The 25,964-nt window shown below is 44.6% G+C and overlaps 2 protein-coding genes across 2 annotated transcripts; both read left to right on the top strand.

Annotated features, from left to right (window-relative positions):
• Positions 1–111: 111 nt before the first annotated feature.
• KDELR2 (KDEL endoplasmic reticulum protein retention receptor 2) lies at positions 112–12,701 on the top strand. Its single transcript, XM_054643895.2, has 5 exons — positions 112–326; positions 6,840–6,940; positions 9,343–9,501; positions 10,540–10,792; positions 11,489–12,701. The coding sequence occupies exons 1-5, from the start codon at positions 236–238 to the stop codon at positions 11,521–11,523; spliced, it is 639 nt and encodes a 212-aa protein (XP_054499870.2). The 5' UTR covers positions 112–235; the 3' UTR covers positions 11,524–12,701.
• A 528-nt stretch (positions 12,702–13,229) lies between these two features.
• On the top strand, positions 13,230–25,754 carry DAGLB (diacylglycerol lipase beta). Its single transcript, XM_054643662.2, has 15 exons — positions 13,230–13,497; positions 14,028–14,179; positions 16,324–16,498; positions 16,984–17,245; positions 17,322–17,447; positions 18,441–18,568; positions 19,485–19,611; positions 19,950–20,033; positions 20,482–20,559; positions 20,929–21,009; positions 21,093–21,220; positions 21,687–21,755; positions 21,851–21,923; positions 22,918–23,171; positions 24,600–25,754. The coding sequence occupies exons 1-15, from the start codon at positions 13,403–13,405 to the stop codon at positions 24,790–24,792; spliced, it is 2,025 nt and encodes a 674-aa protein (XP_054499637.2). The 5' UTR covers positions 13,230–13,402; the 3' UTR covers positions 24,793–25,754.
• Positions 25,755–25,964: the final 210 nt, after the last annotated feature.

Raw genomic sequence — 25,964 nt, 5'->3', positions numbered from 1 at the left:
GGCCGCCCCAAGGGCTCTATCCCGCGGCCGCTCCCCTGCGCGCCCGGGCCCGCGGCTGCCGGGGCCGCCCCGCCGTGAGGGCGGCGCGGGGCGGGGCGGGCGCTCCCCCCGCTTCCCGGCGTGCACCGGCGCGGGGCTGCCTGGCCACGTCCCCGGGCCACGTCGCTCGGTGCCCGCTGAGCTTGCGCCATCTTCGCTCCCCGGCTCCGGCTGCGCCGCCGCCTCTGCCGCCGCCATGAACATCTTCCGCCTCACCGGGGACCTGTCCCACCTGGCGGCCATCATCATCCTGCTGCTCAAGATCTGGAAGAGCCGCTCCTGCGCGGGTGCGTGCGGAGGCCGCGGGGCGGGACCGGCTGGGTGGCTCCGGGCCGCAGAGCCCCGCGGGAGCCCCGCCGGGGCCGGGCGGCGTAGCCCCGAACTCGCCGCGGGGTGCTGCGATCGCCCCCGAAGGGCCGCGCCCCGGGGAGAGCCCAGCGAGCCGGGGCGGCGGGGGGGTCCCGCCTGTCTCACTGGCCCGGGAGGCGGCCCCGGTGAAGCGGGCAAAGGCGGGGAGGGCATTGACCCCGCCGGGGCGCCCCCGAGGGCCCCGGGGCGGGCGGGCAGAACTCGGCCCGGGCAGGTGAAAAGGGACGGTCGCTCCCGTTCGCGCAGGGGAGGGGGCTCTGCCCTCCTTCTGACCTCCCCGCGCCTCGGCCCCCTCCAAATGCAGCGCTGGCGGAGCGGGTGAGCGGCCGGGAGAGGGGGAAGGAGGAGGCGCATCCCCGCTCCGGGGTGGGGGTGCGCCGGCGGCAGCTGCATTTCCCTGAAAGGTGTTGTGGTTGCCATTATTTGTACTTTAATCCCTGTGCACCGGAGCTGCGGCTGTGTCCGGGAGGGTCGCTCCTTCCTTACGTAACTGCCCGGCGGCAGGCGAATGAATGAGGAGGCCGGTTTGGAGGGCGGGCGGGGGGACAACAGCTCGTCCCCCGCGGGGCGAGCAGCCGCCCTCCCTTCATCCCTCCGTCCCTCCATCCCTTCCCTCGCTTGCCCTGGCCGCGCCCGGCCCCCGGGCCGCCGGTGTCCGCGGTTTGGTGCAGCGCCGGCCGCCGCTGACTCGCGGTTCGCAACCTCTGAAGTTTCCCCGCTCTCCCCTTCCCTCCGCGGCGGCCTCACGCTCCCCCTCTGCTTGGCTTTTGTGCAGGAATTGAGCAGTACTTGGTGCCGCTGTTAGGGCCGGTGGCGGGTTCGCTGTCGGCCCGCAGTAGGAAGCGCTCGGAAGGAGATTCCCGGCGGGAGCCGCGGGCTGTGTGTGTGACGTGGCAGCGGGAGCCGCGCCGGGTCCCGGCCGAGCCCCGCTCCGCCGCCCCCCGCTGCCGCTTCCCCCCCGTTCGCAACGGGCGTGCTCCAGTTCCTTGTGCCGTGCTTCGCTCTCTCCCTTCGGTCTACGGTGTGGTGGTTGCAGGGAATTGCAGGCAGTTCCCATAACTGCAGCGTAGCTGATTCCTTTCAGAAAACTGGGAGCTGTTGTCATTCAAAATGGGCATTTCCTTGCGGTGTGTGTTACGTGGATCGGTTTTGTTGTGCACGGGAGTTTGACTGTGAGCCTGGCTTTGCCTTCTCTCCAGTGAGCTTCTCCTTCTTTAGTGAGGGCGATTGAAGATGAGTTTGCCACGTTTTGATGATACTATTCAAATACCGGGTTAGCACTGTTGAACAGATGTATCTGTAAAGTTTTCAGTTAAAAACATGAAGAATTAGTTTAAGTTGTAACCTGAAATAACTGAGAATGGGGAAATGAAAGAGATTTACGCTACAGGTAGGAGGAAGTACAGGTTCTGTATGTTGTCATGTCAAATCACCAACTAATCACTTGGTAGCACAAAAAAAAAAGAGTAAATGAATAGGTTTTTTTTTCAAAAAGTAAATTAATACCTTTGTCTTGAAACAGACTTAAAGTAAAAACTGTTCTTAACTTTACAAAAGAGGTGAAGCAAGTGGCTCCATGGCCCACATGCAGCGATATTGCAGAGCTATTGTTCCTGAGGTCACGGAGCACAAGAGCACCTTCCTGCTGAACCTACCTGGCTCAAGCTCTAGTGCATCACAGGAATCCTGCCTGGACCTGGCAGGAGAGGGCCTTGCCTCCTCCAGCTCTTGAGTAGAGCTTTGTCCTGTGTTTGAGAAATGCAGTTGAGATTACGAACAGCAGGAGGGTTAATGGTCTAAAAGCTGAATGTCATTTAATGACTGAAGAAAGAAAATGTGAAATTCTATTGCAAGGCTGAAATTCAGATAGGGTTTGAGCCAAGAGATTCTTAAGTGACCTTTGGATGTGAGGTGATTTACACAGTATAGTACGATGTGACCTGGTCCCATCTTTCTGCTTAAAAAGTGGTCTGATGTTGCTTTCCTTAAGCCAATTGTGGTTGAGAATCTCTGCCAGTAGGGGTTTATTCATAAGAAAGCAGCCTCACACCAGTCATTGCTACAGCTTTGTCCAGGACAGAAAAGTAAACAGGCCTGTATCACATAGGGGATACAGCTCTCCCCTTCCCCAAATTAGCCAGTGTCCCTGGACACAAGCACACATGCATGAGCTCTTTCAGTAAAAATATTTGCTTAATTCATTTTCCTGAGGAGAAAAAAAAAGAAAGCAGAAATGTGTTTGTCAGGGTTGCTTCTTTGGTGTCTTCTAGTTCTGCCTGAGTCCTCAGGAGTAAATCCAGATTTGTGTTGCTGCTGTGATTGGTGTCTGAGGCCTAGCAAGTTTGTCTAGAATGAGAAGAACATGAATACATCAAAGGACCACGAGCAAAGAATTTTATTTTTGGGGCTCTATTCTGTTCCTCCTAGTGGTTCATTGTTGTCAATTGAGGTTTCTATTGATGAAACTGATGTAAATATACATTTGCATATACTTGTAAAGTCATGCATGACAATAACCCCTAAGTAGTTACCAATTAATGTTAAGCAGCTACAGAGAGTCACTTATTAGAGGGCTTTCTGCCATTTCTTTATGTTGTATGTTATTAGAACCATTAATAAATTAAATAAACTTATACCTCGTGGTTATTGGTGACTAAGGAAACACAGGCAAACCAGCTGCTACTTTAACCATGCACTTCTGGAGCAGTAGAGGCTTTGAAAATAAAGGAGGGTTTCTGACTGCTGGCTGCACTGCAGGCTGTGATCCATGGAGAGCTGGCAAACCACATGGTGCCGACTCCTCTCTTCTGGTTGCATCTGTGTGTGTCTGAGCCCTTTGTTCCAGGAGAGCCCTGTAAAAGCAGCTGGAAATGAGGGAGACAGCCTGTGCACCTCTGCTGAAACCTGCTGGTTTTTGAAGACTTATAGTCTCCATTTTCTTTCTTAAGAAGTGACTCCTCTAATTGAAGAAGATAGGTAAGGCTAGGGTCATCTGCACTTGGAAGCAGTCTGTGTTTTCTGCTTCTGAGAAACTTAACTTTTTTTTCTTATTTAGTCAATAGGTTGAAAAGATAAGGGGAAAGCAAATCACATATTGACTTCAGAATTTTAGAGATGGCAGGGAAACAATTTTTTGCATGTCTGGTTGAGTTTCCAAATTTAGAAATTGGAAAAATGTTTGCCACTCAAAATAACAGTTCAAAAATCATTAGGAAGAGCCATGGAGAATGTAATAGGTAACTCCATTATTGACATCATGTCATAATTAGGAAATTCATGAGACTTGAGGAATCCTGTGCTTTCAAACATTGTCCTGTTCAGACTGTATTTTCTTACCCATTTCAAGTCAAATTAGGTTGTTTGCAGTGCAAATTACTGCCTGAAAATTGATTTGCCTTTCTCTGTGCCGTTTATCAAGTGTTAAAGGTGACCTGCGGTTGCAATGCTGTCCAATTATAAGCTGTATACTCTAAAAAAGTAGTATAGATAGTAAATGTGTAGTACTTTTGCTAGGTAATGTAGCTGTATCTCAATTTTATGTGTCTATTGTGGACCAGATAATATGCTAAGATGAAGACTTCTGACAGTACTTTGCCATAGGCTGCTGCTAATTTGTCTGTATTTTCACAAAAGCTGCTGCTTTAGGTAGCTTTGAAATTTTTTCTCTCTCTTTGAAGGAAAGTATTCTCTTTGTCAGTTGGAAAATTTATCTTTAAAATTAGGTTGGGTTTTTAGATTGGAAGCGCAGGAGTCAATGCTGGTACTTATTAGCACAACCAAAGGAGTTGTGGTTCTGTGGGTGATGTGGACTTGGTACAGAACTGAACTACTTTATTTTTAAAAATCTGTGAAGTTTCCATGGGCAAAGTATGGACTGACCTTCCTTAGAAGAATTTTTGTTTGTAGGTTTTATGGCTGTGATGTGCAGCTCATAGTTGGTAGGTGCTGTACACACTGCACAGCTCAGTGCCTCTGCTCCTGCCTGTTATTCCTTACCTGACTCACCACAGCAAAATGAAGTTGATAAGAAAGTACTACAATTTCAGCTCTGCCCTCCTGCCTGGCTGTGAAAATCACCTGAATTAAAGTTTCATGCTATGGCTTTCAGCCAAGCTGGAGTGCACAAGTTGAAGGAGTTTTTCCATGTGTGAGGATGAAACAAAACGGAGAGGTTTGGTTCTTCCAAATTTGAGCCCAGAGCTTTGGAAGAAGAAATAAAACCATTTTTTATGTAGTTCAGGAACTAAGTAACGTTTGTGGGAGTAAAAGGAAAGGGAGAAGGATGAGAATAGCATCATTGTAGCCTCCGTGCATCGCAGTTGCCAGCGGTGAGCCGGGGTCAGTGCTGTGATGCAGACATTGATACATTTCCTAAAGTCTTGAAATGCACAGAGTGGTACAACTGTTGTGTTTACCTGGCCCCTTGCCCTGTGTTTGTTTGTAGTTTAGATGTTTCTCCCATCCTTTCATAGGCCTTTGGTTTACAATTTAAACCTTGCCTAGTCTAGTCTAGCCTACTTTACTTGAAAATTAGTTTAATCTTGGGTCTAGGGCGGGTTTCAGGATTTCACAACTATTCTAAAGATTCAAAAATCAGTGAGAGTATTGAAAGCCTCAATAAAAATTACAGCTTTGGGGTTGAGGAGGTAAGATTGGCAATGGCTTATAAGAATTTGTCAAGTATATTATATGTATTTATGACAGTATATCCAGATCCAAATTTATAGCTGTTATCAATAATTAATGTCTCTTACATGCTGGTTGGCTTTTGGTTTTCTAATTCTTTTTTTTCTGTTCCCAGTTATTTGCTAAAAGAAAATAGCATGCTAAATAATTTAGCCTAATTATACTCTGTAGTATCACTCTGTTCTGTAATCTGTCCAGGTGGATTTCTTGGTCCTGTGGGTTCTGACCTTAGGACAGCTTTGCCTGCTGGGAGGTTTTATTGGCAAGTTGTGATGCCCACAGGCACACCTGGGATGAGCCCAGAGTGCTGCTGCAGCTGTCTGTGCAATGTGGTTGTAGTTCAAGAAATGTCAAATGTATTTCTTCCCTAAACTTTGGGAGGACATTTGTTTATGGGGGTTTGTTTTGGTTTTGGGGGTTTTTTGGAGGGTGGTGTATTTTGTGTGTGATACTTGCAGGTTGTGTTTTACAGCTCTGCAGCCTGCAGGTTTTGAGATGGTTTATGTTCCCTGTACTGTACTTGGGCTGTTCTGTAGGTGGCCCACCAGGCTCACCTTGCAGACATTTCACATATGAAATCTGTAAACCCCTTTTTAACTGTTAGTGTTTCAGCCATTCTTGTACTTCATAGGTTAAATTCCTTCATCTGGAGCAGTTTATTCCTTAAGCTGGAGTGAGAAAGGACTTCAATAGCCATAGCAGATTGCCTTCTCCTAATTGCTTTATGGTGCTGTTAATAAAAGCCTTTCTAGAAATATCTCTGTATAAAGGGACGAGGATTTTCAGCCTCTCCTACAGAGTATTTTTCCCTCTTGTTTTTTGAAGAAGACTTGCATGCTTAGCTGAACAGATTCAATTATTTTCGCCCTGGATGACTGAAAACAAGAATAATTGGAATAACAAGACAGAGGCACAGAGTAGGTTGTTTTGTCCCCCTGCTGTGACACACCACCACATCAGTATTGTGGAGCAATCAGTATTGCTGCACCTCAGCTTTCAGGAGCTTTTAGTGACTGACTGTGCAAAGCTTTTATGCTTCTAACTGTGCTCTAGTGCCTGAAGTTAAGTACAAACAAACATTTTGACATTGGGGCTTTGACCTAGAATCAAAAGTTGCTTTGAAGATGCAGTGTAGATGTCTGACATTTTTTCTCACTCCTCTTCCTTTTTAAAGTTTTGTTTTAGTACATAATAACATGTGGGTTTGATTGGATGTTTTTCTCACCATGTGGCCAATTGAGTCTATGAATTGAATTGCCTTATGTTTTAGAATCTATGTATTCCTCTAAAATCCCATTATTGGTGCCATCTTACCTCCTGCTTGTCACTGGGTCTGTTCTGTATTGCCCTTGTACCTTTGCAGCTATTCAGCATCTAAAGATTGTGCTGAGCCATGGGACAGCACTCTGACCACTGAAAGCTAGTGCAGCCTTGCCCAGTGATAATACAGAACAGAGAGCTCCCAGGTGATATTTTTGGAGATGACACTACCTGCTGTGAGTAACTTCTAAACCTTGTGTAGTGCCAGCACCTCTTCCAGTGCAGGGTAACTTATGTTCACACTACTGAGCTATATGGGCTTCGAATTCTGTTTGTACAGCTTGGGAACTTGGATTTTGTCCTAATTTTGTGATCAACCTGCTTAAAAACAAAGGATCTCTATATCCTTTCTCATTCTTGTCATCAAATGTTGCAGAGCACCTCATCACTTTCTGAATGATTAATTATTTCCTTTATCACTTTAGGTATTTCTGGGAAAAGCCAGCTTCTGTTTGCACTGGTCTTCACTACCCGTTACCTGGACCTCTTCACTTCATTCATTTCATTGTATAACACATCTATGAAGGTAGAGTATGCTGAAGAGTCAGAAAAGCTAGTGAGGTTGCATGCAGAGTGCATAATGCCATTAATAAAAGCCATTTTTAATGGCCCACTGCACCAAAGCTCTCGATGGGCTTTGGATAAAGAATGTGGAAGATGGACTCAAAATCCTACTTATTTTCTGCACTCTACATGCAATTTCAAAAAACTCTTTCTATCAGGACTGTGACATTTAGAACAAATGACATTTTGGTTATTGAAAGTACAAGCTTTTGGAAAAAATGGTTCAAATAAACTGTATTTCTCATTTGAGACATTAAAGCTCAAGTAAATCTCCTTTTATTCACTACAAGGTAAATTAGTATTCAGAGTGCACTGCCAGAATTGCAGCTACTGTCTGGTCAGAGGCTGATGAAAAGTTGACATGAGTAAGCTTTAAGGAATGTAGCTTCTGTGAGTTATACCCCTGTCACTTGCCCACTGAATGCCAGTGAGGCTGAATTTGAGTTTTTTACTTGCTCATTCCTGCAAGTTCTGGTGCTGGGTACAAGAAAATAAAGCAGTGGTCTGGGAGGGGGCAGTATGTTTATGTTTTTTTTAATCCAATTCCTTTATTTTTGGATTTTCTTGATGCTTTTCAGCTTTAATTTAGAGGGTGGTATAACTTTGCCAAGAGGAAAGACCAAAATAATCAATAACACAAAATGGATGGATAAATTAGGGAAATAATACTGTAAAATAAAATATTGTGTCGTAAACTCACACTTGCTTTCCAACAAGTGAAATGTGTATGCTGAAGTTTTAATATTAACAGTATAGATAAAGAGCTATGGATTAAATAAAATATTCTTGAAAGACAAGTTTTTTCCATATGCAATTTCTGATTGGAAGTTACCATTAGGTGCACTAAAGGAGAAGGTAGGAGTTTTTTGCCATTAATTTATTTATTGGTTGTGATTCAGGGCCATGAGCACATCTTTGTTCTGCAGCCCTCCCAACCAGAAAACGAAGGAATGTGGAAATATTAACTTTCAAAATGGTAGTTCTATTTCAGTTTCAAAGGTTACTGCTTAGAAACTGATGGATTTAATTGTCTTTTCAGCCCATTATTGTAGTGTCAAGATGAAGCTGCTTGAGTGTCCCAACACAATTTTGTGTTTATATTTATATATGTGTAGGAGGATATAATGTTACACAGTTGTTGAGAACTTGAGAGAGCTTCCGTTCAGAAGTTGAGAGTTGAGATCCTTGAGATTAAGTTTGTAATGTAAGAAAATTGGATTCATTCACACTTTCTCAGTGTCTTCTATGACCATACCTGCTGTGATTTGTTTACACCCATAGTAAAGGTTCCCTGTATCCTGTCCTGTGGTTCTTTATCTCCAGCTGGGCTGCTCGTGTAGCAGAGCCTTTGGATTCTGAGCTCCTTAATACAGTATTTGTAGGATTTTGTCTGTGAGCAGAGCATTTAGTGATTAATAGCATCTGCAAACAGTAGGATTTTTAATCTGTTACTTCTGTGTTGCAAAGAACCCTTTTTTAATGTGATAAATGGTTTGGAACATTTAATCTTTGTGCTGAAAGTGGCAGAAGCTAAAATATTTGTCTAGTCTGCTGTACTGTGTTGACTCCAGGACAATGAGCTTTGTCCTGATGATGGCAGATTGACCTTTAGAAAGTTTAGATTCTCTCTAGTTCTGTTTTCTCACCTGTAAAATGAAGCTTTTTGCTTATTCCCCAGGGAATAACTATAAAGTCTACTGTGCCATAACCCTTCAAAATGGTTAGGCATCAGCTCAGATTGAATTCTGGTTCATGGCTGCTCTCAGTCTCGTAGGTTTTGGGGCCTCTTGGTTGGTGAAGAGCAGTGTCCAGTTGCCACTCTTCAGATTTTAGAGATGTTTAAAGGTCCAAAGCAAATCAGCTAATTTGTGATGTGTTAAATGGTTGTCTGAATGGGGATTATTGAATATTTATTTATTGCCACATGAGCCACACCATTCTGGGCTTTTTGAATGTAGAGAGGCCCCTTCCATTATTATTGTGTGTATGCACCTGCACATTTTTAACCTAAATGTTTGGGACCAGTGCTTGCCCTGCAGTTGCAGAACATGTATTCCTTCTCCAGTCCTTCTCCTTCCTTAGTTCTGGAAAGGGTCTTCACCTTTGGGCAGTCACTTCAACCATGGGCATGCGATGCCTTTAAAACACCAAAACCAGTAGGGCCCAGAATGGCTCATTTGGAATTATAACTCTGCTGACAAAAGTTAAGCACCACCATTGTTTATGTGGTTCTGCAAAACCACATAAACAATGCAAAGAATCAAAAAAGACCACTCTTACTCATCTTAGTGCTTATTCAGGGAGTGTGATTTAATCCTGGAACCTCTGTGGATTGTTTGGGGTTCTTTCTTTCCTTGCCCTCAGCTTATCTACATCGCTTGCTCGTACGCCACCGTGTACCTGATCTACATGAAGTTCAAGGCCACCTATGATGGAAACCATGACACCTTCCGAGTGGAGTTCCTGATAGTTCCTGTTGGTGGGCTCTCTTTTCTTGTCAATCACGACTTCTCTCCACTGGAGGTGAGTTGATTGTGGGCATGAGATGATATTTGGAATGTGAGGATGAGCATTTTTAGCCTGACAAGTGAATGGTTGTAGGTTGTTTATGTTTAGTAGGTTCAGGCTAATCCTTTCCTCAATGAATCTTGGTGGTGCAGATATCTGTGCAAATTTAAGGCACTTCAGGAGATCAGCATTTTTATCAGCATAGATTGTTTTATTAAGCAGAAGACTCTGTTTTTCCCAGTACACTCTGATGACTGTATTAATTCAGAATTCCTTTTGTTCTGTTTGTTAAAGAAATCCCCCAGGAATGCAGTTTGTGAATAGTTGGTGCCACCTGGTGAAAACAAAAGGAATTATACTACTACTTAAATTCTATAGAATTGCAAATGATCTAGACTATAAAAAAGAATTGCATTATATTTAAAATGCAGCTATGTGTTTAGTTGCAGAAAAATCATATTAAAATGTCGTTACAGAGAATTCAAATAGGTAATTTTTTCCTACAAAATAGAGAGTAACTTTAAATGCTTGTTTTACGTGGGCTGAGCTGCATTTTTATATTGGGGTTAAATTAATTTATTACAGAGTAAAGGAATTTGAATTGCAACATTTTGAGATATATTTTAAATTTTGCTCTGTGTTAACTCATTCTTTAAACAAATAGATAAAAAATGGAAGAACTTTAAGCAGGGGAAGGGACTTGATCTCTTCTGCAGCTTTCTCAGCATGGTCTCTGTAAGCTGCAGTTCATGGTAATGTGAACTGGATGCACACAAGTTCCCTCACAAGTAAAGCTGTGTGTGGCAGCTCAGCAGAGAGCTGGTTTGGAGAGTCTGCTGTCTGCCAGGAGAGTTCCCTCCTCCCATCCTCTGGCTGATTATGAAGCTTTTGCTTAGTTTTTTCCTGTACCAGGGAAAGTTTGCCAAAATATTGGACCTGTATGAATAGGTCTTCATCCATCCATAACATTGTTAGAGAGTGAAAAGTCGAGCCAAGTCAAATATTTTCTGTCCTGCTGTTATCAGTGATATTCCTGTGGTTTTCTCCTTTCAGATACTGTGGACCTTCTCCATCTATCTTGAATCGGTTGCTATTCTCCCTCAACTTTTTATGATTAGCAAAACTGGGGAAGCAGAGACCATCACTACTCACTATCTTTTCTTCCTGGGTCTGTACCGTGCCTTGTACTTAGTCAACTGGATTTGGCGCTACTACTTTGAGGGATTTTTTGACCTCATAGCTGTTGTTGCTGGTGTGGTCCAGACCGTTCTGTACTGTGACTTCTTCTATTTGTATATTACAAAAGGTAAGTAATGCAGTAACTTCCAGCTTCAGGTTGTAGGATGTAGCAGTTAACAGGTTCATAGGGGTATGCTACATCAGCATTATGAGCTCGTTAATTCTGGGTGCAAATTGGTTCTGAAGTACCCTTGATTTGTCAAGTACACTTTCTGCTAGTGTGGGGCACTTCTGAGGATTTTTTTGGGTGTGGGTAGAACATACATATATAAATGGTCTGATGAACTTTTGGAAAAACTTGAATATGGCTAAATATGTATTGCTGTTGCCTTCCATGGATAAGCATGATCCTCTTGCTTCCCCTGACCACGTACACTGTTACATACAGATCCTGTGCTTACAACACCTTTCTCAGTGGTTTAAATACCATGAGAGTTGAAAGTTTCCATCATGTAACCACAAAGCTGTGTTATTTTAGTCATAATTCTTAAGAGGCTAGGTAGGGGGTAGTGGTAGGCGGCTAGTATGTCCTATGAGGATGAGAAGTGGGAACTCCAGGGTGCCACAAGAGGGCATGGTTAGAATTGTTAATTCTGGTTTTACCAGTATGTATTGAAGAGAGGCAGCCTAGGAGGGCTGTCTGCAGGGGATGGACCTTTTTGGTGTGGAAGGTTTTGGTCCCTGTGACATTTTAGCAGTGTGTGCTTCTCTTGCATCACAACTTTGTTTTGCTGACTGTTTTCTTTCCCACTCCTCCTTGCAGTTCTCAAGGGAAAGAAGCTCAGTTTGCCAGCGTAAGTGCCAAAACATCACCAGCATCTGTCCTGTTGGATGCTTGGACAGAACAATCCTTATCACAAGCAAAGGTGAAGATGCTTGAGACAGAAAGTCAGAAACACAGCTCTTTATAGTGCAGGTAGTCATCAGCGGCTCTGTAAGAACGGAGGAAAAACAACCAGCAGATTTCTGTTTGATGCATCTTGCCTTTATCTTTTTTATTACTATGTATAAAGATTTTTTACATAAAGAAACTTATACTGTATTAATAAATTCAGTGTATGGTTTCAATTGGAATAGTTCCAAAAGTGAGATTTTTGTGAGATTGTTTATGACCAGGAACAAGTGCAAACGTTTTTTTAATTTTCAAGATTTTCTTTGAAATGACTGATTTTTTTTCTTTTTTTTTTCAGTGCACAAATATGTGCATCCTTGATGGATGGTAGTCATCTGTTCTTTCCCTTTGATTCAGTTTTCATTCCACTATATTTATTTTTTTTCCAAAAGGCGAATATATGTCAACTCTAAATCTGAAGCCACCAATGTTTGATGTGATGTGCTGGTGCCCAGTCTTTGTGCCATCTGCTGACATGGAGTTCCTTATTCAAAATATATGCTGGTGCTAGAAGGGGAACAGTCACATTTTGAAGTTGTTCCCCTTCTAAAACAGACTGATGGCAAGAGGGCAATGAGGAAATCACTTGAGGCCACAAGGATGGGCTCTTTCTGTTCTGCCATGATGTCTGGGAGGGTAATCCCAGTAATGAAAGCACTTGGCAGCCCAGGCTGTGAGGGGTAAGAGATGCGATTGTGTTAATTAGTGGGAAATGGCTGTGACTGTGTTGTTTGTTCAGGAAGAGAAGGTTAAATATCTTGGATGTCCAGCCCTGCTCCACCATTGCAGCTGTGGGAAAGGGAGACGTGTAAGTTGTTGATTACAGAAATCTCTGGGTGATCATTTTAAACAATATCTACATTTTCTTATTAATGAATGCTTTATAAGCAACTTCCATGTTCAGCTTCAAGTGGTTTTCGATGTCACTTTTGGACAATTAATATTTTTTTTATAAACTTTTCAGAATCAGCAGCACCGGTTACCATTCTTCATCCTTTAAATGATTCCCTTTTTTTACTGAGCTGTTGCATGATTTATCCTGTGTTACCATCCTCAATAAACACTTTATGAAATGGTGAAAACATTTTGGGTTTTTTTCATTTTTTTCATTCTTGAATGTGAAAGTTTTCTGTTTGCCTGGGACTGGATGAAAAGTTGTGGTGAGGATAAGCTGCCTAATATAATTGCTGTATTAAAATAAAAAGTTTTTAAGGCTCTGAGGAGCATTATCTCTGATGGAAGCAGCGATGGCTGAGTTCTGGGTTGTTTAGTAGGAGCTCAAGTCTTCAGCCTGGTGCAGAGGAGGGTTTGGTGCTTGTGTTTGGTTTTATCTGCAGTGTAAGTTGCCATCGTTCTCTGCACAGTGAGCGCTGGCTCGGCTGAGCGCTGTTCCTGCCTCCCTGCTCTGTGCAGCGTAGACCCGCGAGAGGTAGCTGTGACGTCATTCAGCCGCCCTATTGGAGCCTTGTTCCGGGTGTTTGATGTCACGGGGCACTGACGTCACTGCTCCGGTGTGCCCCGCCCACTGGGGCCGTGCTGCGCACGCGCCCTGGGCGCCACCGCCCTTCCCGCCGCCTCGCGCGCGCGTCCCGGAACGGGGCGGGGCTCGCGCCAGGCGCGTGCGCGGCACCGCCCGATCGGGGCGGGGCGATGTCCGCAGGGCGGAGTGGGCGCGCGTGACGTCACTGCCCCGTGAGGTCGTGCCCTCCCCGGCGGGCGGTGAGGCCTGAGGCGGGGGGAGCGTGTGGGCCCTGAGGGAGCGGCGGCGGCGGCGGGACCCGCAGGATGCCGGGGCTCGTGCTGTTCGGCCGGCGCTGGGCCATCGGCAGCGACGACTTCGTGCTCCCGGGAGCCTTCGAGCTGTTCGTCAGGCTGGTGTGGTAAGGAGCGCCCCGGGGCCGCTGCCCGCCGGCCCGGCCGCTCAGCGGCGGGAGGAGCGGTGCCCGCGGCCCGGGTGCTGTGGGTCCCCGGCACAGCTCGGGGTCGGTGCACGGTGCGGTGCCCGCGGCCCGGGCGCTGTGGGTCCCTGGCACAGCTCGGGGTCGGTGCACAGTGCACGGTGCGGTGCCCGCGCTGCCGCTGCGCTCCGGGCCGCCCTCACCCGCCGCGCTTAATCCGCGAGTAGCGCTCGGGTGTTTCGTAATGAACGCGGTGACTGCTCCGGGAGCCGAGGGAGGCAGCGATAGCACCGGGCAGGGAGCCTGTGGCTCCGTGTGCTCTCGGCGGAATTGTAATTCCTGCTGGTTGCTCGTGTAGTGGTTTCATTCCGACACTTCCTTATGTAACAGGTCCCTTGCTGTTAATCTTTGTGTGGTGCTTTCATTGAGGCGACCACTATCGATCAGGTGATCGCGTCGCAGCAGGCACTTCTCCCTTCCTGCTGTAACTGTTGTTATCTCCCTTCCCGCAGGTGGATTGGGATTTTTGTCCTTTACACTGTTCACAAGGGGCAGTTTAACTGTCCTGGGGGAGGATTGCTGCACAGCTACCTGCTCGGCCTCATCATTCTTCTGGCTTCCATAATATGTGCGTTATGTGCTCTTGTATACATCAGTATGCAAGGTAAATAGTTAATAATGATGTTTTGTCTTTATCTAGTAGGATTATAATAGATGTCTGTTTTTAATCTGGAGCTGACATACAACCTATACAAAATTGAAATGTTTTAATGGTAGTCAGACTTGAAAAACTCCAACAGCATTAACATATTTACTTTAATAGTATTACCTTTGTTAGTCTGCAATCTAACATAATGAATAGATACAACAGCTTAGTTCAGCTAATGTTCATTGCTGTCAGAGCATCCTGAAAACTCTGTGTGTGACCTCTGATGTAACACTGCTCCACCTATCTGACAGGGATTTAGGGAAGTGTGTCCAGAATCATTTAGAATCATTATTCTGTTAGTTCTGCCCTGCATAGGCAGGTTTACTCATATCTTGTGAAAGTCCCTTAGCTGCAGTGGGCTGCCTGGGGAAAAACACACAGAAAAGTGAATTGCATAAATGTCATAATAAAACTGACATTGAGTACTGTCAAATAGAGCAGGACCACAACTTGAAATGAATGGCTGAACAGAAGTAAGGACCACAGTGCAACTTCTAATTATTTGTAGAAATGGTTCATTTTGGGTTAAAATTGCTAGGAAAGCTTTTTTCGGGTGAGGCACCTGATCATTGAAGTAATGTTAAGGAGATTAATTTGAAATATGTGTGTGGTCTCTGGAGTAACAGATGAAACTCCACAGTTTCCAATATCTTGGTTCTCATGACTCACTGAAAATAAGTATTTATGCTTCTGTAAATAAGTGTTTATACTTCTTTCATTTAAGCAATTTTAAGAGTGCATGAAGAGAAACTATGACAGAGCAGAGCCTGATAATCCTGGCCTTGAATCTGACCACTGGTTTTCCTAGAGTTTCCAGAGGAGGGGAAGTAAGATCAGCCAGATGTGATGTTTATATCAAAGTTTCACAGAATATCCTGGGTTGGAAGGAACCCCCAAGCATCACTGAGTCCAGCTCTTAAGGGAATGGCCCATAGAGGGGTCAGGCCCATGTCCTTGGTGTTGTTAGCACCAGGCTCTAACCAAAGCTGCAGAGGTGAGGGATGTAACTGTAAATAGCAGTGATGAAAGAACCTTGTTCAGTGTGAAAGTACAGCTGTGAGGCCATTGCAAGTGAGAAATTGAGCAATTCTGAGGCTGAATTTCCAGGAAAACAAAGGGTGAGGTGTGTTGGAATGCGTGGGTTTGGGCGTGCTGGTCTCGCACCAGCCCTTGTGCTGTCCTGAGGATCAGTGGTGCCAGCAGGGAACCTGCCTGGAGCCCTCACACCCTGGGGTGCTGTGAGAAAGGAAAGTTGTTTAGAGGAAGCACAGCTCCATCTGATTGTGTCTGTGTAAGCATGCACAGTGCTGCAGGACAGGCTGCAGCCTGGAATGGGAAAAGGCAACCTCTGGATCAAAGGCTTTTGAAACAGCTTCATCACTGGGTGTGAACCACAGCTTTGTTATTGGAACAGTTCCCAAAGTTGTTTTTCTTCTGCAGCCTTTACAAATCACTTGTCTGCACCTGAGCACTCACACCCCACTACCCATTACCTTGGGATCAGCAGACTGGTTTGAGAGATGAGCTGGCCAAAAGTTACTCCCTTTTTTATTGCCTTGGAGTGCTGAAACTAAGAGGTTATTAGTAAATTAACAATAGAGAAAAGAGCCTGAGAAGCACTTGTCCTGGTAATGGTCCTACTTTTGTTCTCCTCTTATTATTTAGTAACTCCAGTAAAAAAACTTCATTGTAGCCCAGCAGAATAGGATTTGAAAATGAAATATTAACCAGCTAAAAGCTAAATAGAATAATAAGAACAAGCCCCAGGAGTGATGAGGAACTGTAGGTGAGCCAGTGCTCCTGGATGCAGCTCTGGCTTATATGGGGCACAGCACTGCTGCCTCCAGTTCAGTGCAGAACTGTCTCTGGCTAGAGTTGGTTTGGGTTTTAGTGGAGTAGATTCTAAGAGTCACAGCTATACATCCATTTTTTTCTTAGCTTCAATGATAGCTTTCCATTAGTATGAAAGAACTCGATAATTTCACTTAAATTGCTTACTTTCTGTAAAGCCCAGAAAGTTCATATTTCCAGATGGGATTTTATGTACTTGAGGTGCATTCGTGAACAGTTCTTGCTTTAAATTCTCTCTCTAATTTCAGGAACAATTTCCAATCCAGGCCCAAGAAAATCACTTCCCAAAATACTTTATACTCGCCTGCTTCTCTATTTCCCTGAATTCATATGGGCTGTTGTGGGAGCTGTGTGGGTGTCAGACAACAGCGTGCAGTGTGAGAAGACTGTGATAAATGGCGTCATTGGGACAGTTATTGCAAGGTAAAGGTGCCTCCCCACAAATCTGAGCTTGACTGTGTGTGGGAAAGGGAAAATGAGTTGGTATCCTTCCCTAAAAAAGCTGCTTGCCTTGGGAGAGAAAGTGTGTCCTGCAGTGAAGGAGAGGAGGTGAAGGTCAGAAAGGATAAGAGGGGCAATGGGAGTGTAGAAAACTGGATAAGTATGAAGAGTGTGGTAACCTGATCACTGAGCTGGGAGTGAAAAATGGAGCTGCTGCTCCTCTGTGCTGCTGCTCCCAAAGCTCTGGGCTGTGGTTCCAGGTTTGGTGCCCTGTTCTGGTTCCCAGACTATTGCAAGCACAGTCCAAAGAGCTGCAGCCTCAGCACAGCAGCAAGAGGTCTCCCTACAGAATTCCAGAACTCCCCAGCTTTGGTTTCGGGCTGCCAAGAAGCGTAGTTGGGACTTGTTGCACGTAGTCAGAAGTGTCTGGTTTCACAGTCTGTATCCCACTCCCCCCTCTCTGGCAGCTGGATTATCATCATCTTTACCATCATTGGAGTTGTCATTGTCTTTGACCCCCTCGGGGGGAAGAAGACGTTCTACCTGCCCGAGGGCGTGAGCCGCAACCTGGAGAGCAGCCACTCGGGGCAGCTGCTGTACAACGTGAAGAGCTCTGCCACCAGGGTGTGGGAGAAGAGGATCAGGCTGCTCTGCTGCTGCATCGTGCAGGACGACGACCACCGCGTGGCCTTCACCAGCATCGCCGAGCTCTTCCGCGCCTACTTCTCTGTAAGAGCCTTGCTCCTGTTTGTGTTGGGCGTGGAGCTGTGGGGTGGTTTTACAGAGCTTCCGTGTCTTTGTGCAGGACACTGACCTGGTGCCCAGTGACATAGCAGCTGGTTTGATTCTGCTCCATCAAGAACAAGACAAAATGGAAAGCTGCCCCAAAGAGCCTGAAGAAGTCCTGTGTCATTCTCCATCATCTCTTGTGGTAAGATGGCCTTGGTGCAGCCTCTGGTGTCGTTGTCCTGGGAAATTGTGCCAGGTCAAATTGAAATGCACTCCTTTCTGGAGAGGGTTTTCTTGTTTTATTTTGTTTATTCTTTTAATAAAATTAAACACTGCAATGAAATTCATAACAATGAATTACAATTCATTCATCTCATTTGACCACAAACAATAAGTTTGTGGTCAAAAACGTTTTTCTGCTTTTGCATGAGTAGAACTTTGAATGGGGAATTAAGTGCAAAGAAGGAAACCATTTAGGACGTTTGATCATTGATTTAAACAGTTGGGAGAGAAAGGGAGCAGAGGGAGAATGAATATTTGATACTGTTTGCATACAACTGGGAAGGTAATCTAGTATGTACTGTGGCTGTTTGTCTGCTGCAAGTACCCAGACAAGGTAAGAAGCAAAAATAGCATCGTTTAAATGCTTGCAGGTGATGGGTTAGTTTCCTGACTTTTGCTGGTCTTCAGTGGAAAAGTGCCTTTGTAAATTTTTCCCCTCCTTTTAACCTGTGTTTCATAGATGTAGGTAGTTTTAATTTAACCAGGAACTCTGGAGTTCCTGGTTCCTTTACTTTAAGAGGAACTCTTGTCAAGTTCCTTTGGAATGCAGCCAGTGGGATGGGGTTGTGCTTTAAAAGTCTCTGCAGCCTTCCCTTGGACATCCTTAGGTAACATAACTGCAGTGAATGTTTTCAGCATTGAGCTTATCAATGTAGCAGCATTGGAAGAAACTGATTCACTGAGAGCTTTTCAAGATCCTTGAGCTGTGTAGCTACATAAATAAACACAGATTTTTTCCTGAAATACAAGTGGCTATTTTTAGTTCCTCTTAGACCTTGAGGTTTTCCTTTTGGGTGGTGTGTATTTCATAATGCTTTGATTTTCACTAGCCTGTTTTCAGTTTTATTCTGAGGCTGCCTAACACAACTTCCTCCCTTTCTCTACTTCCTTTTCTTTCCCTGTGTGCCTCCAGACTGATGATTTGGATGTTGAGCTGGAGAATGCTGCTCACTACATGCTGTTTGCTGCAGCTGCCTATGGCTGGCCCTACTACGTGTACACCAACCCATATACTGCACTCTGTAAGCTCAATGGTGACTGGTAGGTTTGACCTCACAGCTTAAAAACACCCAGCTGCCTTCTGTTTAACCAGTCTGAGCAGAAATAAAATAGTTACAATAGCAGTGTTTTTGTTGCATTAAATTATATCACTCTTGGGTGTACATGAGCTTCACTGCTGGAGTTATCTTTCAGAAATTCAGAGAAACAAAATTCCAGTGTCTTTCCACTCTCAAACAGATTGGGATTTTTTTCCATGGGAAAAGTTTGTGATTGGGATAAAAAATTCATTTAGCAAAATGCCAAAGGAAGAATTCAAATTAAATGAAACATGTTTTAAAATGAGGCTTTTTAGAGGTTGATTTTGGGCACAGATTTACATATAGAAATAAAAGTCTATCAGTAGTTTTCTCTGTCCTGAGGAATTATCAGAAGTTCCCTGTCGCTCCAGCCTTCTTTTTGTTCCTTTTGACCCCTTTACTCAGAAATGTTTATGGTCAGTAAGTAATTTTGCATATTGCTAGATAGGATTACTCTATGTGACCACTGGTATTTGTGACTGGAAGAATAATTTTTGTAATTATTAATATGAAATATCCATATGATTTACTGAAATATAAATCACTTGAAAAAAAATTATCACATAATACTGTGGATAAAGCATGAGATCAGACTGCTGTGCAAATTTTTGTTTGAATTTCATTTTTCCTTGTTTGTATTTATCTCAGTGGCTTGTGATGTTAAAAATTCCTTTCTTAGTGCACAGTTTGCTCTGCCAATGGTCCTGTCACAAGGCAGAGGTAACATCTTGCATCAGAGTGTTTACTGCTGCTATTGCAAGGAGAAAGCACTTTTGATTCCTGCCAGAAGGCCCTCTGCAAATTTAACTGAGTTTGATTCCTTGAAAGGAAACCTAACAGATTGGAACATGAAAGTTTTTCTCTTCTGTGTTTGTTAGTTGCAGAAATAGAGCAACAGATTCTGAAATAACGGGCGGTGATCGTCATAACTTTCACTTTGGATCCATCCTAAAAATAACAGGGCTGCAGTACAGAGACTTCATTCATATCAGCTTTCATAACAAGGTAAACAATCTGGACAGGCTTTGGGCAGGCTGTAGTGATGAATTCAGGGAAAGCAAGGCCTGAAGGGTCTAGTTTGCCTTCAGCATTTATGAAGTGTAAGATGCAAAGCCAAATGAAAACACTGAGTGTGGATTTCTTTTCTAATCTAACAGAACAGCCCCAAAACTATTGATATAAATCTGTCTCAGTGCTGAAAAAAGGCCCTTAGACTAACCAAAAAAGAGACCAATTCAACTTCTTTCCATAGTACAGTATGGAGCTCAGTAAGAGCTTGCCCTTGTAAGTGCTTGCCCTTACAAAATGTTGGTGTCTTTAGTGATTACATTTTTCTCCTCCAGATCTATGAGATTCCATTTTTTGTTGCTTTGGATCACAAGAAAGAAGCTATTGTGGTCGCTGTGAGAGGAACCTTGTCCTTTGAGGTATGATGCATCTGCTGTCAATAATTATAGAAATCTATAAAATTCTTTATAGAAATGAGTGAACTCCCAGGACCTAGAGGAAATTGTGTTAGGCTGGCACATGTTAAAATAACTCACTCCCAGGTATGAGTCTTCCAGGTTTAAGTTGTGAGCCCCCCTGCCTTTGGGTGGGTAATATTCCCTGTGCCACTGGAGGAGAGAGGGCAGGACAGGCAGGGGTGATTCCAGGTGCCTGTGAGTGAAGGTGCATCCATAGTGGGGTGTCTGCAGTTGGAAGTTGCCAGGCTTGGAGCTGTGCTTGCTGTGTGTTTGCTGGGGCTGGGCTGTGTGGTGGGATGTGCTGTGCTGCTCACACAGCTGGCAGCCAGCTGTGACAGGGGTGAGCAGCAAGCACAACCCAGGAGCCTCCCAGCCCTGCAGGGAGCTCTGACCAAGGCTTTGTTCACAGGACATTCTCACTGATCTGTCAGCAGACTGTGAAGACCTGACACTGGAGGAGGTCCTGGAGAATGGCTTTGTGCATAAGGTGTGTGTGTGCAGCCTGTGGCTCTCTGTAGGTCAGCTCAGCAGTAGCAAGCTAAAAACACCTGGCATCCTTAGTTAAACAGAAGAATATTCTCCTTGTCAGATGGATTGCATGAATTATTTCAGTGTTGGGTGCATCAAATGCTGCCTCTGGCACTGCAAGGTAGAGTTTTTAATAATCCTCTTGTCAGACCTAATGTCCTTATGAAATATCCCCAAACCTTTTTAACCCATACATACAATACATAGAGGCCTCTTGGTTCTACCAGACCTCTGTCAGGAGGATGTCAAAGAGAAGTTGTATTTAAACTACAGCTGTATCACACCCCAGATTAGAGACACCCTTCTAACCTCAGCTGCTCTCTTGTAGGGAATAACTCAAGCTGCAAATTACATCTATCGGAAACTAATAAATGATGGAATTTTAAACCAGGCTTTCACAATTGCCCCAGTAAGTTACCTAACAAATAATTTGATTTAAAAATTACCCACAGCTTTTTCTGTGCCTATCTGAGTTTGTCTTTCTATCTGCAGGAATATAAACTTGTGATAGTTGGTCACAGTTTGGGAGGTGGGACAGCGTCCATCTTGGCCATCATGCTCAGGAACTCCTTCCCCACCCTGAGGTGTTTTGCCTTCTCTCCCCCAGGAGGGCTCTTAAGGTGAGAGGCTTCTGCTGCTGCTTCTGTGTCCAAGCTGTGAAAGTCAAGGCAGCTGCCAGCTGTGTTAGCTGCCAGCTGTGGGCTGACTGTGGGGAGAGTTTGCATGTTCTCCACTCTCCACTCAAATTCATTTGCTCCATCTGGAGTTGAGTGCTTGATGGAGAGTGAAACACATCTGGGGAATTCTGTCAGGCAGAACAATTAGAGTTTAAAATAACTGCTCCAGTTATTAACTGGCTTGTCTGCCTTGGCCTGTTGGACATCCACACACCCTTGGAGTCAGCACTGAAGTTACTCTGTCACCTTCAGCAGGAAGGTCTGAACACCCACTGAGGCACTGACTGCAAAGGGTGCTGCCACATGCTTGTATTTTTACTGAATTATAATGATCATCCTAAAACTAAAGTGTGCTTATCTCCTTAGTGGATCTAAACTGCTTTTTTTCTTTTTTTTTCTTTTTTTTAAGCAAATCACTTGCAGATTACACTAAGAATTTCATCATTTCAGTCATTGTTGGAAAAGACCTTGTTGCAAGGTAAGATGAAAATACTTTTAAATTGATATTTGGAGATGTGTTTGATAGTAGACAATAGGAGGCTTTGCTTTACTTTGTTCTGTGTGTTTAAACAGGTTAAGTATGCCCAACATGGAGGATTTAAAGAGAAGAATAGTGAGAATTGTGGCAAACTGCAACAGGCCCAAGGTAACCAAATGCAGTTCCTGGTTAAAATTGTGGAATTGTTACCTGGGTTAAGCCCCAAATTTAATGCAGTGACTGCTGGTGTATTTTTGATCTTAAAACTGAGAGTTACAATTGTGTTTCAGAACAAAATTGTTTGCATTTAATTCAGTGACATTTGTGTTATTCTCCTATCCTGTAAAGTTGTGTTGTTGGAGAATAGGATTCAGTAAGACTCCCAATATACTGGTTTACAACATCAAAGGCCTGAAATTATCTGTTTGCTAGTTTGGCTGATAAAAGGAAACTGTTAAAAAACAAAAATGGGAATAAAACCCCAAACCACTAAAGTGACAAAAAGTTAGTAAGATTACCTACTTTAATAGTGTAATAACTAGTACCAGTAGGTAAGCAAATTGTTGTTTTTACTTATATATTACTATCAGAATTCATTTGGAAAGCAAATATTTCAGTGTTACAGTGTTAAATCTTTACCTCTTTTTACTGTTAGTGGGAAAGAGTTTTGAATGTGCTGGATCAGGTGGTGTCAGGCAGGAAGGTACTGGAGTACAGAGCTGTGGCTCACAGATTCAGAACTGCCCTTTTGAGCATCTGAATTTGAATCTGCCATGCCTCAAGATTTCCATGCAGTGCTAGGGATGAGCAGAGGGTCTGTGTGATGTCATAAATGCAGAATAAGATAATGGACAGGTAGAAGTTACAGGTGCAAGAAAAGTTCAACCTGCAGAGCAAGAATCCACATGGAGTAATTCAGCTGGTGAAGATGGTCATGTTTTCTGTAGTTTTACTGGAGGCTAAGGATCCATACTGCTGAAATTAATGTTCCTGTGGGGAAAATTCGGGAAGAAGATCATTATCAAACAAAATTTGGGGAGCATGTGCATAAATTTTTAATCTTTTGATTGTATTTTCAGAGGAAGTGTGTGCAAGCACACAACTAGGATAAGTTACTTGAAGAAATGCCAAAGTTGACCTGGACTGTTCTGTCTGATTTCAGTACCAGATTTTGCTGCGGGGGTGTTGGTACGAGGTGTTTGGAGGAGACCCCGATGATTTCCCCACAGAGCTGGATGGGAGGAGCCAGGATGCCCTGACCCAGCCCCTGCTGGCCGAGGAGAGTTTAATGGTTCATCGGTCACCTTCATACAACGCCCTCGAGGAGGAGCCACACTTGAACTCACCCCCTCAGTATCCTCATCTGTATCTGCCTGGAAAGATTATCCATGTTGTTGAAGAATGCAGCTCTAAAAGGTAAGTGGAATGAGGAGTGTCACTCTCCTGTCTCCCTAAGCTCCTTTCAAAGTGCCCATTTCCAGCTCTGTGCATCTCCAGTACCCAGTTTTGGTTGTTGCACATTACCCAGTTTTCAGTTTCTATTCTGTGTCTCCCAGCTTCATCTGTTTCACTTCAAGCCCTGGACACTGTTCTCTTTTGATGTCTTATCCTGCCCTTTATTGCAGCTGCTGAAGTGAGGACTTTAAACCCAAACCTGGCAAGTTCAGCTTTGCCAGGTGGCAGTTTCTGCCCAGGACTGCAGATCTGCAGTGTCCTGGTAGGGGTGGAGTGGTAACAATTCCTCATTCCTGAGCAGTCTCCTGAGTGTTGGCAATAAGAAGGAGGTGCAGTAGTGCCTGTAGGGCTGCCCCATACCCAGTGTGTGCCCACATAGTCTGTACATTTTCCTGTCACTTGCTGCTTTTCTGTGGATGCAGGGAGCTGAGACAAAGACATCAGAGAGCTGAAACTGCTGGAAGGGTGAGGATTGTGGCTTTGTTGGGGCAGTGTTGTGTTCAGGGGTTTTTTTGTGGGTTTTTTTGTTGATGTTGGGTTTTTTTAGACAAAGCAACCTGAAATAGCCCATAAGCCAGGCAGGCCCTGATAGCTTCTCGTGTTCTGAAACAGAAATCAGAGCATTTTTAACTTGCACAGGACTATCTTACAGAAGAAAAGAGAAATTGCCCCTTACAGAGAGGAAAGAAAAGGATTGGAGAAGAAGTTCACTTCTTTCCTCCCATTCAGTAGATCAATGTTTTGTTTAAGCTTCACATCTTTAATTTCTAACAATTTTAATACTGGCTTTACAAGTTAGATACTTGAACACCTCTGACCTGGGCAGGTTTTCCCAATGGCTGCTCTTCTGCTTTATTGGGCAAATTTATTTTCTTTTAATTTCTATTACTCAACAGCACAGCAGTTAATAATGGGAGTTTTTCTAAGTAGGCCTAGCACACCAGAGCCCCCATCATGTATTTGGGATTTCATTTTACAGACTGGTGCATCCTGTGTGCAGCATTAAATGTATTGCCTGGTCTCCTATTGATACCACTGGGATTTATTCCCCAAATTTGACATCAACCACATGAATGTGCAGTGTTCAATGCCCTCCCCCTCCTAGCTCAGGCTCTATTCTGTGGTTTTGGGAGCAGAATTATTTGATCTCTGATGGCTTCTTTCCCTGTTAAAGCACAGGGACTGTGGTGCAGTTCTGCCCTCAGGACACTTCATGGCAGCAGTTTTGCTGTTTGCTGAAGGGCAGCCCTGCAGCTCTCTGGGATCCCCCCTGCTGCTGAGAGAGGGCTCCAGTTCCTCCCTCAGCCCTGGCCAGAGTCTCAGGTTGCCTGTTCCAGTTCTGACAGAGCCATTTTGTGTTTGTGCTGTGTTTATGTTGTTTTTCCCTAGGTTGTGTTCTTCAGATATTAAATACACGGCACGATGGTCAAACGAAACCGTCTTCAGCAGCATTTTAATAAGTCCCAAGATGATCACAGACCACATGCCAGATGTTGTGCTCAAAGCTCTGAACAGTTTGTCTCAGGAACATGGATCGTGTCTGTCTTGTCAAACACGAGAATACAACCCCAGTGCAGTGTAAGCACAGCTCCAGGAGGACCTGGGGGTTTTGTTGCAGGTTTCAGGTATTCAGGACACATTCCACTTTCATGCTTAAGTGGATTTCAGTACTTTTCTCACATTGCATAAAATGAACAAGGGTCTTAGTGCCCCTGCCTCTGCAGCACTCGGGGAATGTTGTGCTGGTGAAAGCACAGACTGGGGCTCTGTGCTAAAGGCTGGGCTTGCCCAGAAGGGATCAGGATGAGGAGCTCCAGCCCAGCCTGTGTGTGCTGCCACAGCAGCTGAACGCTGACCAAGTGAATGTGTGAGAAGCAGGGGGCAGAGCAGAGCCTTGCCAGAGCTCATCCAGCACCTGCAGCTCCACTTCTGCTCCCTGTCCCTCCCTGGGCTGTGGCAGAGCCCAGGGGCTGCAGCTCAGGGCTGCAGGGTGAGCGAGCCCGGCCCAGGCAGGGCTGGGGCTGGGGCTGGGGCTGGAGCTGGGGCTGGGCAGGCTCAGTCATTGCACTATTTTTTTCTTACAGATCGTGCTGGGATCCCAGGGTTGCAGGGGAGGGCTTGTTGTGGTTAAATGCTGCTTGGATATACATGTGCAATATTCTTTAATCTACCTGTCTTTTGTATGTGTTGATCTACATCACTGCTTTTATTGATTTTAAACTAAAACTACTTAATGAGAAGGAAAACAAACTGTTCAGGCCCTGGCATCATGTTGGTCACCTGCTCTAGCTCCAGCTACTGAGCACCACTCTGATCCTGCCAAGAACGTGTAACCAGTTGTAATGATTTTTAAAAAGTGGATTCCTTGTTTCTAGTGTGTAAGTAACTATTTTAATTTTTTTTCCTTTTTAAGGCTCAGCAGCATTTATTTAAAAGAATTGATGTAAGTAAATTATGATGTGGTTGAGAAGTAACTGTGTGGATGTTCCTGCTGTGATACTCGATATGGAGACAAAATTAAATAAAACTTTGGCTCCTGTGCAATGACAGGTACCAGTGCTGGCTGTCAGAGCAGGGAGGTCAGGCAGCACCAGGAGGGACCCTGCTGCTTTTGGGGCCCCAGCCTTGGGTGCAGCCACTCTGGAGGAGGGGAGGTAACAAACAGAGCAGGGCTTTCAAGAACAGCCTGGAATCTGGGCCATTTAAGCACAAACTGTGAGCGGTTCAGAGCAAAAGGATTTCTGTTTGCATAGA

Source organism: Agelaius phoeniceus, chromosome 16, assembly GCF_051311805.1.
Source record: "Agelaius phoeniceus isolate bAgePho1 chromosome 16, bAgePho1.hap1, whole genome shotgun sequence".
NCBI lineage: Eukaryota > Metazoa > Chordata > Aves > Passeriformes > Icteridae > Agelaius > Agelaius phoeniceus.
This window is presented reverse-complemented; position numbering and strand designations above follow the sequence as displayed.